Source organism: Curcuma longa, chromosome 11, assembly GCF_044706935.1.
Source record: "Curcuma longa cultivar G26 ecotype Majalengka, Jawa Barat chromosome 11, ITB_CL_G26_1.1, whole genome shotgun sequence".
In the NCBI taxonomy this organism is placed as follows: Eukaryota; Viridiplantae; Streptophyta; class Magnoliopsida; order Zingiberales; family Zingiberaceae; genus Curcuma; species Curcuma longa.
In genome coordinates, this window is record NC_133871.1 from 14,343,248 (window position 1) to 14,357,821 (window position 14,574).

Below are 14,574 nucleotides of genomic sequence, written 5' to 3' on the forward strand. Positions count from 1 at the left end.
ATTGACTGAACTTGTCGGTGATTGGTAAATTAGGCAGTTTTTTCCCTTATATTTTCATCTTAGATTAAGGTAATCTAGGGTTAACAAGCAATGTTAACCAACTCTATCCCTCAAGGGCGATCAGTCTTACCAGAATGAACACAAAGCAGAAAAGAGAACCCACAAAAATTAGAAGTGCAAACTGGAAAAAAAAAAAAAGTAAATGGGGCTACTTCATCCCAAAAGTTTGATACAGCCTGACGGAGAAAATATAGTCTGAAGCTCCAAAATAGAGGGGGAAATGGGCTGTAAGCACAAGTCCAGATTAGAGCCAGCAGTATATATACCAACTTACATAAATCGCAGCTTGTAGAAGCCATGCCTTAGGTTGTATCCTGCTCTGCAAAACATGCATTAGATATACAAATTTTGTGCATCACCATAAAACAGAAAAAGGCACTGGATGTTGACTCTCCTCACCTTAATGATCAAAATTGTCAGTCTAGGCATTCCTCTAAGTCTACGAAGAAGAACTAAGAGCACCAATGTTCAAATCCCAATAAGAATAAATACTAAAAGTCAACTTCTAAATGTGTATAAGTTATGTCCATTTGCCCAATAGACAAATCGGGAGAAGGCCATCTATCTATTATAAAAAAAAAATCACAGGAAAGAGAATACCCTGAAATAATTTAGAATTCAATAGGCTTCTCAACTATATATGTACAAATGGTTGAAAATATTGCATCCAAATAAATCGAGAAGAAAGCAGTCACATCCACCACGGGAATGATCCAACATTGTAGTCTAAGGCTACGCAATCACAATACAACAGCATTACAAGAGAGCAAAGATGTCGGTAAATCTGCTACAGGTGGCAAATGGCAGATTACCTCTCTATATATCACCAAGCTAGGAAACATATTTATGATCACAAAAACATAACGCAGGCATCATATACAGGAGAAAAAGAATTACTACAAAGCATTCATGACACTTTTGAGTTTCCACCACAGAAGATTACCACAGAAAATTAGGCGGATAGTAATTTCCTTGCAGTTGGAGCTGGAGGTGCTAATCCAGGTATATCTGGAATACTCTTGTTGTTCGGATGCACAACCTATCAATTCCATAACAAAACAAGTAAAAGATTAGTGAACTGTTTAATAAATAAATCAGGGGCATGAGTGGATCAAATGTTGGGAATTATAAGGGTGCCCAGTGCCAAGTAGCACAGTAGGTGAGGAGTTTGAAAGTTGTTGCCAAGGTCTCAGGTTCAAAGTCTACAAGTCTTCCATAGTATTCATTAAAAGGATCTAATTCATGTGGTATAAGTCTTCCATAGTATTCAATAAAAGGATTTAACACATGCAGCCAACCATAAAATATGTGGGACTGACATGGTTTGAAGCTGACAAAATTAATGTGGTAAATGCTCACTTAACTCTGTAAGCAGACATGCAATGCTTCACAAAATCTTAACCGTTTAGTTCAAAAGATGCAATGATATAGTTTGATTGAAATCATAATTTTCTGTAAAGTTGTATTATTAACTAATATGCTTAAAGGGGAAAAGATCTAGAAACCAGATAATGGAAATATGGTCCAGATGATGCTTGAGATTGCTACGAGTAAAGGTGAGATGGTAGTACCTTTACAATGATTACTGCAATTACACCACAAACTATAAGAAATAGGAAGAGCATGATGCACTTATCAGTAGCAACCTGAAAATAGAAGAATTTTCAATCAAGATAGAAGCTGAATCACATGGAAACTAGTGTTAAGAAAAACAAACAGAGCTTGCAATTAGAATAGGCAAGCAGAAAATATATGAAAGATGAGGGGAAAAGCTAGTGCATGGAAACTTAAGAGACAAACCTGTCTACCAATCTCTTTCACCAACTGAGAAGCCTTCTTGATTGAGAATTGGATGGTGTCCAGCTCATTAACAATTCGACCCATTTGTTCTGTCTAAAAATAACAGGATTAAATCTACAGCATACAAGATAAAAAGAAGATTTCAACATGCTCCAACTTTTAAATCCTATGCTGCCAAGTCCTTAGAGATTAAGATCCAACCTAAGATTCACTTGCTTGTGTTTAAAGCCATATCCTGTACACACCTTCATGATCACCACATATAAAACCGTGCGAAAAATTATCCATCAGTAGAAAGTGTAATCATAGGCGGACACAAGTTCATTAATTAAGACAATTACATTGGTCCTTCAGAACTTATATCTATGCAGAAGTACCAAGCTGTATGTCACCCAAAACAGCTTCAAAGAAACTATTTTCTGCATAACTTTGATGTTTGGCATTTTTGGTATTTGGTAGACAAAAACGCATCAGTGAAATGGAAATAGTTGATAAATTCATTTTTCACTTATGCATCGAGAAAAGATTGTGATTTCACTATGTTGAGAGACACAACTATATGCAAATATTTTGTAATGAACTATTGATTTTTTTCCAATAGGTCCTCCATTATTTTGAATCAACCAATGTAACTCAATGTTGACATCATTATGATATCCTAAATATAAGAAAACATTTTAAAGCGAAAATGAAAATAATTCAAAACATATAAACATTAGAAAGAATACTTTAAACTCAATAGTTGTAGTATATTTAAATTAAGAATACAAAAACAGAAATGGACCCAAATTGACCATGAGTAAGTAAAACTGTATAAAATTACAAGTTGTTTGTAAGGGATGAACTATTATATTACTGTTATTAGAGAATTATTACATGATATATATAAAACTCGACATTATAACATATAACTAAAATACTTAATATAGGACTAAATCCACAACACAGTTGATGACCCTAACAATTCTGACACTCCAATTCAAACTAGAGTAGAAATATCATGCCAAGTTGCCCCTGTAAGTGAGGTGTAATGGTAAAGCACTTAGACAACTAAGGGTACCAGCTATCCCAATAGGGATGAATATTCTGGAGGTTGGTTTCTGAATGTGTATAAACTATAAGCCTAGGCGAAGGAGGGAAAGTCATCTACCTAATATCAAAAAAGAATAAAGAAATACCATGCCAAGCTTATTATATAAACTAGAAAATGTCTCACTAAAAAAATGAAACTAGCTTGGACATTTGACGATGATAAAGACAATAATCTAATACTAGTGCAGCAGTTTAAAAGCCTAGTGATGCACACTCTAGATCTTCAAAGAGTTGTGGATTGATGATCAAAATTCAAAAGATGAAGTTAAAGAAGGTAACAAGATTTCAAAGTTTATCAAGATGAGATGAAACCTTGCAAAAGGTGATTGAAAGGCAAAGATTAGGATTCCAGCATCTATTCTTGAGATGATATTAATATTCAGCAAAGACTGAGTAAAAACTGATATTACTCGGAGATATGAGGAAATCATATATAAAATGTGACACTTACTCGAGAGAAAGACAATATTGGAAGAGAAAAAAAAAAGATAAATCCATCTTTTGGATGTTCTAATCCATAAAGAAAAGCATTAGACATAAATGAATTTAAAATTTCGATCATTGACTGTACAAGGAGAATGAGTTTCCAATCATTTTGCTCCAAAAGAGGGAGTAGGTGTCAGAAAAACCAAGTGACAAGAATACAGTTGTTGAAAACAATTAACAGCCACAAATCTCATTTTGAATCAAGCACACAAAACTAATAAAGGATGGTAAGGTAGAATCTAATGGTAACTCAACATAAGACAGAAAAGAAGAGAAAAACTTGAAAATAGTGAATATCCATCGTCTCTCTCAATATGCATTTTTATATTATCACTTTTTTTTGCAACAATATGCATTTTTATATTACCATTTTCACATCTTTTTTAAAATCCAATCATCCGTTTTTGTTTATCACTTCTATTTTCTCTCTAATTCAATCCTCCCCTTTTTCTGAGTGCATCCACTCTCTGTCATTTCTTCTTAAAGAAAACAAAATTAAGATGGCAATGGTAATCAATCTAGAGATCTTCTAGGACAATTGTCATTACTGCCTCCATGCCCACGAGACAATGGAAACAGAGGTTTGGTGAAGGAGCACTTTTTGCACAATATACAGGAACCATGAAGAGGGAGAGTATGGGAGTTAAAGAGGCACTTATTGCTTGTGCGAAGGTCAAATATGGGTGTCGTGAATTTGAATAAATTGTAGGGTTGTAGCAAAGGATGAGAAACTAGCCTGTGTTATTCACAGTCAAGTGCAGCACAAGACACTAAAGAAGAAGGGCTACGGCACAACATATACTCTTAAAGATCATCAGTAGATTAGAACCTAGCAAGATCGATCCCTAGGAGAGATGGTCTTAACAGCACAAAGATTTCAGCAAATTAGGGCTTTTGATCTTGCATATTTGCGTCGTGAACCACAACATTAGAAATTAGTTCATCTCAGCCCTCATATGCATAACTAAACAAAAAGGAAATTTCTTCCATTGAAATGACACCTGCTACAAAATATTTGCTGAAAAACAAGCTAAACCATGGGCTAGAGGTGACAATCAATATATCTAAATTCACACAAAGATAAATGAGTAGCGGAGTTTTGAAAATATAAATGGCAATTTTAATGATAGGTAACTTACCTGGCCCTTCATATTTGCAGCAGTTTGGGTACCTACTTCAATAGTTTGCTCAACAACCTGTAAGAACAAATTATGTATCAAAAATGATTCCAAAAGTTAAGAAAAGTTTTATGAAGGTTAGTGTTTCACCATCTTTGAACGTTCAATAACTTGATCAGTTTCATCCATCTGCTTCCTTCCAGCATATATGAGTTCTTGATTAGACATATCTGTAAGAACCAATATATCACATAATAGGAAACAAAGCTCATCAAAGCATAGCACAGGAATTCACAATATTTGAGAAAACCATTCAAGTAATATTAGTTTAACAATCACAATTAGCAGTGAATTTGAAATACAAAAAAAGGTAATTTCATTTTTCAACAAAGATTAAAATACAGTTTCCATCTCACCTGAAATGTGCAAGTGTCAAGATGTGAAATGGTGTTGAAAAACTTGCCCCAATTAGAGACATTACTGGAAGGTCACGGTTGGATGACTGTAGGCACTATATGTGCAAAAAAGGGTGGTCAACAAAGCTCAACATGCAAGTTCGGTGGCCAGAAGCAACAGCTAGAGGACTTGTTAAGGAAAACAACAAAACCTAGCTTCAAAACCTGGCATCAGAAAAAGATTTTATAACCTAGCTTCAGTGATCAGTCTGTAGATTGTGTTTATTCGCTTAGTTCTCTAGCTATTGGCTTCTAATTCATTCTCTCTTCGTCTCTGCACTCAGACTTATCCAAGTTGCACGCTAGAGGAATCAATGAGCATTCATCTTCCATTTCCTTGTTCCTCAAATCTCAACCAACCTCTGTTCTCTTTTCTAGGGGAATTTGTGTTCATTTCATTCTTCCTCAAATCTCAATCAGCCTTTATTCTGTTGTTGCCTTATTTTCCCTCTTCTTCCCTACTCTTATATTTGTGTGCGGCTGATGATCTGTATCAACAATAGGAACCACATCAGGTGGTTGCTTTCTCTTTTCTTTATTCTATCACATTCGGCTGGTGTGATGCAAGGAGGAAGCCCACTCAAAAAATTTTCACCTATGTTCTCATCCAATTATATCCTATTTGTATGTTGCATGACTTATGCAGAGAAGATATCTTGTTCTCATCTTACTAAGTCAAGAAAAAATCAAGCAATGTACACCACCCAAAGCCAGCGGAGACTGAACAGAAACGATATTCTGTTCTTATCTAGCTAACGTCTAGCAAAGACCAAGCTATGTGTTCCTCTTTCTTTACTCCAAGACTCTCAAGGGCACTTCTTTTCTCTCGAGCATTTTTATTTTCTCTCAGTTATTGTGTATTGCTGTAATTATTGCTTCAGGTAGAAGCCTACTTGTGAGATTAGTTGCCAAGATCTCTTTTCATCGTTTTGTCTTTCTCCTCCTTTATCAATGTGTTAAGGTCAAGGACAGTTGTGTTTATAGTTGAAGGAATTGATCATTAGCTACATGCACCATTAACTACATTTGTTTGTTTCACCTACCAGCAATAATCAGGATCAGTGATAACAAAACTGGATCATATAAAATTTCAAGACACTAAAAAAAATAATAGCAAATATAATGTTGATGTACCCTTGATGCTTCACAGGAAGAAACTGATTACCTGATGCCATCTTAACGTTCTCATCAGCCACAGGATCACTGGTTCCAACACCCATATCAAAAAGTTCCACTCTTTTATTACCAAGGCTACTTTGGTACCTAAAAATTCATTAACAAATAGAAATCAAATCAAGAAATAATGGAAACAATTAGCCACTCGAGAGATGTTTTACTGATTAGTGATTACTCTGAAATATTTTATTACATTGTGTTTTCATTTCTCTCAAAGATCAATTTATTCTCATCTCTTCTCAACATCTAAAATCTTTGGTTAAAAATTTAAACTCAATCATCTCACGTCAAAGCCTTTGTGAAATTTCTCTAGTTGTCATTACTTCATGTCCAATTTCAGAAATGCCCTGCCCAAATGACCATTAAGTTTCTCATTGACGTACAATAATTGTTTCTAGTATATCTATGGCCTGATGCCAAAGGCTTCTTTATTTATTATTTACATCACTAATGCAGCTACAACTAGAACACTGTTCATATTGTGACACTGAATAAAAATCAAGCAGTAACATCCTTGACATCAAACATGTGAGACTATTTATTCTATTGAAACTAAGACAGCAAAACAATACGTGTGTTCTTTCTCGAAGACATAAAGTTGAGAGGAAATTACAGAAATGGGAATTAGGAAGAACAAAAACATGAATTAGAAAAGCCTCCCAAAACATACGTTTTCCTCAAGGCCACATATGAGTTGAGTTCCTTGATCTGGAATAAACGAGAGCAATTACTTACAATTAGACGAAAGAACATAAACAGAAAATGCAAAACAAGAAGTAGATTACTGACCATGGTCTGCTTCTTCTCATTGAGTTTTTTATTAACTTCTGGAGGATTCCGATTCTCTTGATCTTTAAGTTTTTGATCAAATTCTTTAATTAACCTGTAAAAATTAATATGTTAAATTCTAAAAAGACTATTGGTGATAAAAACAAAATATAAGAGTAAGTCATGAACATGACAATGTTAGGTCAAATGGAATCAATATTTCTCCACAATGGTATGATATTATCTACTTTGAGCCTAAGCTCTCATAATTTTGTATTTGGGTTCTCATAATTTTGTTTTTAGATTTTACCCAAAAGGTCTCATATCAATGGAGATATCTTCCCATCTTATAAATTCATAATCTGGGAGTCTCCTCCTATCATCCCTATGGTCCGGGTCTCCCCTACCTCTTGCATTTTTCCTAACGCTCCCCACATGGTTTCACATAGATCATGGTTCTGATACTAATTGTTAGGTCTGATGGAATTAATCTAAGCCTTCATAGTTTTGTTTTTGGGCTCTACCCAAAAGGTCTCATACCAATGGACATATCTTCCATCTTATAAATTTATAATCTTTTTCATGTATTTCCAATGTGGGACTTTGATTGTATCACAACAAACAACATATATGACATTCACATTAAACCACATATATATGGTGAGATCTTAAAGTCAAAATAAGGTAAGTCACCTACCGCTTGCATTCCTTCATCTTCCCAGTAAGCTCCTCCAACTGTTTAGACTGTCTATTAGGATCTTTAATTTTATCCAATTTCTGAAATCCATTCCTGCAAAATAAAAATAAAAAAATCAAGAGGAAAATAAATTGTTTACAAACGATCATTTCTCAAAAAGGATCATCCCAGATTATGCCTATAGTATGGATAAGCTATATGCACCAAATGAAGTGAGCTAAAAGATGCTACAAAGAAAATGTAGGTAAAAGTGTTGGTCTAGACGATAATCATATTGAAGTATGGAAGAGTTTAGGAGATCGAGATATAATTTGACAAAACTAAGTTATTCAATAAAATTTTAAGAATTAAGAAAATGTTCAAAGCATGAAGGAAATTTTTTCTAGTACTTATCTATAAGAATAAAAAGGTAATATATAATGTCGTTCAAATTAGAGAGGTGTCAAGTCCATGAGGCATACTATGAAACTTTGAAAAAGAGTTACTAGAGGATAATAAGAGGTGAGAAAATTATTTCCAAAAATCAATTTGGTTTCATGTCTACAAGATCAACCATAGGTAATATTTATAGAGAAAAGAAGATTAATTTGCATATTGTTTTCATTGATTTTGGGAAAAAAGCTTATAATAGAGTTTCCAGCCAGCTATTGCAATTAGTTTTTGAAGGAGAAAAGAATATCCAGTAATGTTGTTATAGTGTTAGAGCTACTTTCAAGTGCAATAAATAAATTTTCACCATAGGTTCATATTTAAGGGTTCATTTTATATGCATATTAATACTAGATGAACATCATGAACTAATGAATCATATTCAAAACAAACATGCTAGATATATGTTATTTGTAGACAACAAAAGTGTGATTAGATTAAATTCAAAACTTGAATTGTAGAGAAAACTTAAAAAATTAAAGGCTTTAAACTAAATAGAATAAAAGCTATATGAAATGTAGCTTCAATAGCAAACAAAAGAATTGATGGAACTGTTAAGATAAATAGGAATAAAATCCCTATAAATAAGAATTTTTAGGAATCCAATAAATAAAAAATAAGAAAAATAAGTTAAGATGGTTTGGATATATTTAAGAAAAATAAACAAATTCTATAGTTCAAAGAGTTAAATCTATTCAAGTGGAAAGTGTAAAGGTAGAGGAAGACCAAACAAATACCCATCAATGTAATAAAAACAATTTAATTAATTTGAATACTAATGATCTAACCTTGCATAGAGCTCAGTGAGGGATGAGAATCATATACAATATCTTAACAGCCAGACAAACACAAATAAATGATAATGATAATGATTTCTATATAATCCTTACATTGAATTAAGCATGAAAAGGAAAGGAGATCCATGGAAAAGGGAATGGGGATTATTCCAACCTCGATCAATTTAAATCTCAAAGTGACAACCTAAAAATGTGGGGAAGGGCCAAAGAAAATATGTGCACCCCTAAGAACAAGATAAAATCATTGATGAAAAGAATATTATACAAATATTAAGAGTTAAAGTTAATTGACTAACCAAAATTTATTTATATCCTTAGCACTCCTTGTTAGCATACAGGTGGGGGGTTTAATTCTATCAAATAGTCCAACCACAACACATGAACTAATAGATATTTGTTTTTCTTTTCGACATAGGTAAGTTTTGAACTTTGAACCTCCTACTCTAATACCATTGCTCCTTTACCAAGTTTTGAACTTAGCTGACAACCGATCCTAAAAACTTAATTCTTGGAAAAGGAATCGATTACATTTATATTTTTAATATTAAGCATGAAAAATAATGCAGACAAATGAGAATACAAGATGATATAAAGATATCTAAATCTGAAATTAACATTCAAGAGCAGGAAGCTGCTATTGGGTATCAAGATTAACTTGAGACTAGCATATATGTGATAGCTGTTTACAAAGTAATGGCATAGATTTTACCCAATACCATCAGCATCACTTTTTCAACAAACTTTTTCACCAAGAAAAGGTTTCTTCCTGTGTATGATCTGATTTGAGATGTACATACTACATAGACAAAAACTGTAGGCAGCTTTCAAACCTTTCTAAACATATTGCTATAAGACTGGAGATTTCCCACAATCTACAAGGAATTTTTTTTTTTTGATAATTATACATTAAAACTTCAACTGCTATAATGAAGAAACAAGAAAAAAATCAAATAGACAAGGGGAAGTTCACGTCCTCCGACAATTTTAACAGGGGAAAAAAAATCCTGCATATCAGAACTACCTCAATGTTGAACTTCTGGATAAATCATGAAATTATAAGGGAAAATATATTGGCACACTTACTGTTTTTTCAGGATTAATATACACGTGTTGAACACATAAACTATAATCATTGAGTTGAATGTTTATATAGAACATCTACTTCTGGAAGAACCACAATTTGGAGCCAAAAGGGGAAAACTTGAAAGATTAATATCTCAGGCGTAAGTTTGAGCCGGTTTCTGCACAAAACTGGTTAGGCATGCCCCATACCCAAAGGGTAATTGGGTATGTGAAATATATGTATAAGTGGGTGTAAATCTAAGTGGATGACAATGATATATATAAATTGGGAGGAAAGAACTAGGTTTGGTTCATCTCTTGTCTCTCTCTTCCCTTCGTCTCCTACTTTTCCATATCTTCTTCCACTTGGGAGAACAAAAATCTTGATATTATCAAGTCTATTGCTGTTTTTGAAGAAGGTTCAGTCAATGATAGGAGGAATATCACTAGATATTCAACTTTGTTGGGGTGATTTAGTAAGGTGGAAGAGTAAGAAGCATATAATAGTAGCAACAGTAGAAGTGAAGTAAAGGATCATGTTATGGCTCATACTGTCAGTGAGTTTATGTGGTTACATTCTCTTACACATGGACTACTCTTCTCCTCAATTGTTCCTACGCAATTATACTACGAGCAATATGAAAGAATAATCATATTGAGGTGGATTGTGATTTTATTTGACTAGGTTTGAGATACATCACAAATGGAAAAGTTCCTACCTTAAATGTAACATCTTGTGGCAAACATAAGTTTGAAGATATCTATGCTCCCCATCTTGTGCAGGAAGTGTATGTTTAGACTAGTTATGTAAATTTGAGACTATTTATCTAGAAAATTGGTTAGGAGGAACCACAATTCTCCACTGGCATATAAATATAAGGAGGTATAAATGGTGTGTATAAAATATGAACTTGGGAGTAAACTCTAGGTTTAACACACCTCTTATATTTCACTTCCCATATGCCTCCCATTCCTCTCCATCGTTTGCCCTTTCTATGTTATAAATTGAATTCTATGATAGACAACTTTATGATAAAGTTTGTGCATATACTTCTTTATTGAACTTTCTGTAAGAAGATTTGTGTCACACTATATTCTCAACAACATCAAGATATTGTTTGCTTTAATTGTCATCCTATACTATTGGCCTTAGTTTTGAATCATGATGAAATCTATCTCCGAGGTGAGGAGCTTCTCAAGAAATCACCCATTCTAAAATTGTTCCACACTGAGTGCCCTTAACTATGGAGTTCATGGAAAATCAAGCCCACTCTATCAAAATGTGTCTCATTATTGAGGGTATATACTTAATTCATTTAAGATAAGTTACAGCTATGGTCCAACCATATTTTCCTCGCTTCAGTGTGTGTTTCAGTTATTCTTACTCCATGCATCCTAAAAGTCAGCAAGAAGATGCACCTTGTCTTTGTTGTTTGATCACTCCCTCCCCACCTTAGACCGAGTCGCTATAGTTCCACTAGCTTTTATTGGTATATCCTTAAACCCATACACTTACTAGCTTTTGTTGGTATGTTTCATGGTGAAATTTGACTCCAAGGGGTGGCTCGTCATCCATCTCGAAATTGCTTCACTCGGAACATGATTAACTAAGGTTTCTTACAAGAATTGGACCAATTCTACCAAAAGGTGTCATGTTATTGAGAGTATATATTTATCCATTTTAAGGCAAGTAACACATATGGCCCAATTACACTTCTCTGCTTCGATTTGTATTTCAATTCATTCTTGCCCATACATCTTAGAAGCTTGATAGAAGTTGCACCTCCCTGCACTCCTCAGACAAGGTCATTACAAGATTTTAGCCAATCTTGATATTTGTATGAATGAATGCAAACTTAATTTGAAGTTTCTCAAAGAAGTTTCTATGATATGGTATCATGTTTGTTTTGGAATTTTAAGGAGGCAATTTCATCCCTTGGGTTTGACGAACACATTATCAGAATAAGGAAAATCCTGAATTGAAGAGAATGAGGCCCATTCCTTTACAATAACCACTTGCATCTAGTTTCCTGTGAAGAGTGCAACAAATAGGTCGATCATGAAATATAACTTACATATGCTTGTTATCTGTTTACTTATATGTTGGCCTTGCTGACGCCATATTGTTTTACTCTATCTGCAAAATTTTCTAAACTATCTCAATTAAATCCACTGCGGCTGCACTAACAGTAAGTCCCCTCCATACAAATTCTAGTTTACTTACTGTTTGTTAGATATCTTACATTTTATATAACAAGATTCACTTAACTTCCACAAACTTCTACTATACTGTGAACATATTTTAACACCAACCAAATTTAGGTTATTTGTCAAATGAAAATTCATTATGCTTTCTTTGTTAAGTTATTAGGGTTTGCCTATTACATAGTTTGAATTATGGTGTTCTTTCATAGTTCTAGTAGTAATATAGCAGAACCTGTGATGGAACTTTACCCCAATTCCCCAGATATTGTCTATGTCAATCTCTGTTGTAGAACCAGCAAACTGTACACTCACTCCTGATTTTAGATCTCAGTACCCCAATATAAAAATTGAGTCTGCAGAGGGTCAAGGGCAAAGCATCCGAAACAGATCATCGTCCAGCCAGATAAAACTAGTTCCTCAATGTGCCTTAAATTCTAAGCAACATAAGTTATGAACAACCAGAGATCTTTCCCAATTATAAGAGAGAAGAAGATTCCCATATGATATAATCTCATCCATTGACATGGCATCTGCAGTTCAAAGATGGAGCAAAAGAAGAAAGGCGAATCAACATATGAACGCGCAGGAACTCCAAGGTAATCAAATCTTACTGGAGTGCTCGGAAGATGTCTTGGATCTTGCCATCGATCTCCTCAAGCTCTGGACTCATCGGTAGATCGCTCGTCATTGCTCTCCGCAAGTAATCAAATCCCAGCAGCGAAGAGCTGTTCAAGATTCCAACTCCTCGGACCTGACTCGAGAGATCTCTTCCTCAGATCCAAACCACCTACGACAAAAAGCGAGAAGAGCTTCAATTTCAAACAACAGACGAAGATCACCAATCCGACGAAGATCACCAATCCGCGAGAGAGAGAGAGACGAGAAGGGAGAAGAGAGGGTTGCTAGGGCTCGCTCACTTCCTAGTTCCCTCAGACTCCGACTCGAATCAAATCCGATGCATTCGTGGCACTAAGACGGAAAGAATGAGTGCCACGTAGACTTTGTTTTCTTCTTTTCCTCTTTTAATTGCCGTGATTCTAATGTGAAATATTCGTATAATCATCGTAAGGAGACGACGGGAAAATTATTAATACTAAACACGGAATCATGTGGCGGAGGTGCGCGTCCGGTTGACAGGGTGGATGAGGTGGACGTGAGCTGTCCGTGGGGCCCGTGCGATCGGACTTAGGTGAGCACCCGCTAGTGGTGGGCCCGCCATGGAAAAGGACTCCTCCACTATAGTCGTTCCCTATGGATCCGCTATGTGTTTTTTTTATCTGCAGCTTACCTCAGGTGAAATCACGGTGGAAAGGGGCGAAACGCCGGGAAACAAATTTGAAGCGACAAACTTCCATCTTACACTATGAATGGATCATCATTCATTTTAATATAACTTACAAATTCTATAAAAAAAACACTGAACAAAATATATTTTAAAAAATAGTTTAATAATATATATAATTATTAATCTTAATTATTCGAAGTTACTTTTTGTCTAAAGTTTGTTTTGATCTGCTCTACTTTTAAATATGGGGAAATCATTTAGCACTTGCTTCCCTTAATGATCTAAAGTGAAAAAAAAAAAGTTGTCTTTGATCATATCGTATAATGATAGAAAAAGTATCCATTAAGAGATTTGAGAACGCGTGATCAGTTCGTGTTTTCTATTTTTTGGTCAAATATAGGACAACTTGTTAGGTAAGTGGACAAAATAATAGTTTCTACAGTAGTTTGTGTTAAACAATGCTATTAGGTCACTTATGCTTTATGACACTAATACTTTATGCATTCGTTTGTCTCGAGCAATATATCTAGCAAATGATTTGTTATATATGTTAAAATTGTGAAAACTTCACTCCTGTATGAGATTCCATCTGACAGATTTATCTTTTTAAAAAAGGATTTAGATGAAATGACAAAAGATTATATAAAATGTAAAATGAACATATTTTGTATGGATTAAGCTGATGCTCTCTTTCATTAAGCATTTAAAGCCCTCAAATAATAGCAATTGTCAAATTATCTCAACTACCCACTAAAAATATTTCCATTGATATTAACAGGTATATCCAACTCATTCAATATTTGTATCATTATTAAACTATTTAAATTTGATACATTTTGGTAACTTTTTGGATCAGCATCTGTATTCAATATCATCCAGCCTCTTATCGTCAAGCAGACTGTTAGTTGTCTACACAACATTGGCTGCACCCTTCTTCAGTTGTCGGCACATTAATGTGATGATTTTAAGATTTGGCATGCATCTTTACGGATCAGCTTGTCTACTTTTGACCAACACGGATCGCAACTCTTGAAATCCAACCAGGGCAACGGCAGCGTGAATCGATCAACAAGTTCGTTCTGGTTCGAGGGCCTGGTGGGTACGATCTAACGTAAACTACTCGAACTGGCACCACGAAGGGGGC

General features: G+C 34.5%; 1 protein-coding gene across 2 annotated transcripts; it reads right to left on the reverse strand.

The window, feature by feature from the left end:
• Positions 1-756: 756 nt before the first annotated feature.
• Positions 757-13,070, reverse strand: LOC141837770 (putative plant SNARE 13). Of its 2 annotated transcripts, none has more exons than XM_074725141.1 (11): positions 13,003-13,070; positions 12,757-12,932; positions 7,653-7,745; positions 6,977-7,070; positions 6,858-6,895; positions 6,177-6,274; positions 4,707-4,786; positions 4,578-4,634; positions 1,861-1,953; positions 1,632-1,706; positions 757-1,099 (listed from the first exon to the last, which is right to left on the reverse strand). In XM_074725141.1, the coding sequence occupies exons 2-11, from the start codon at positions 12,831-12,833 to the stop codon at positions 1,013-1,015; spliced, it is 792 nt and encodes a 263-aa protein (XP_074581242.1). In that variant the 5' UTR covers positions 12,834-12,932; positions 13,003-13,070; the 3' UTR covers positions 757-1,012. The 2 variants fall into 2 exon arrangements, with proteins under 2 accessions (XP_074581242.1, XP_074581243.1); XM_074725142.1 differs by having other exon boundaries at positions 13,026-13,050.
• Between the last annotated feature and the right edge of the window lie 1,504 nt (positions 13,071-14,574).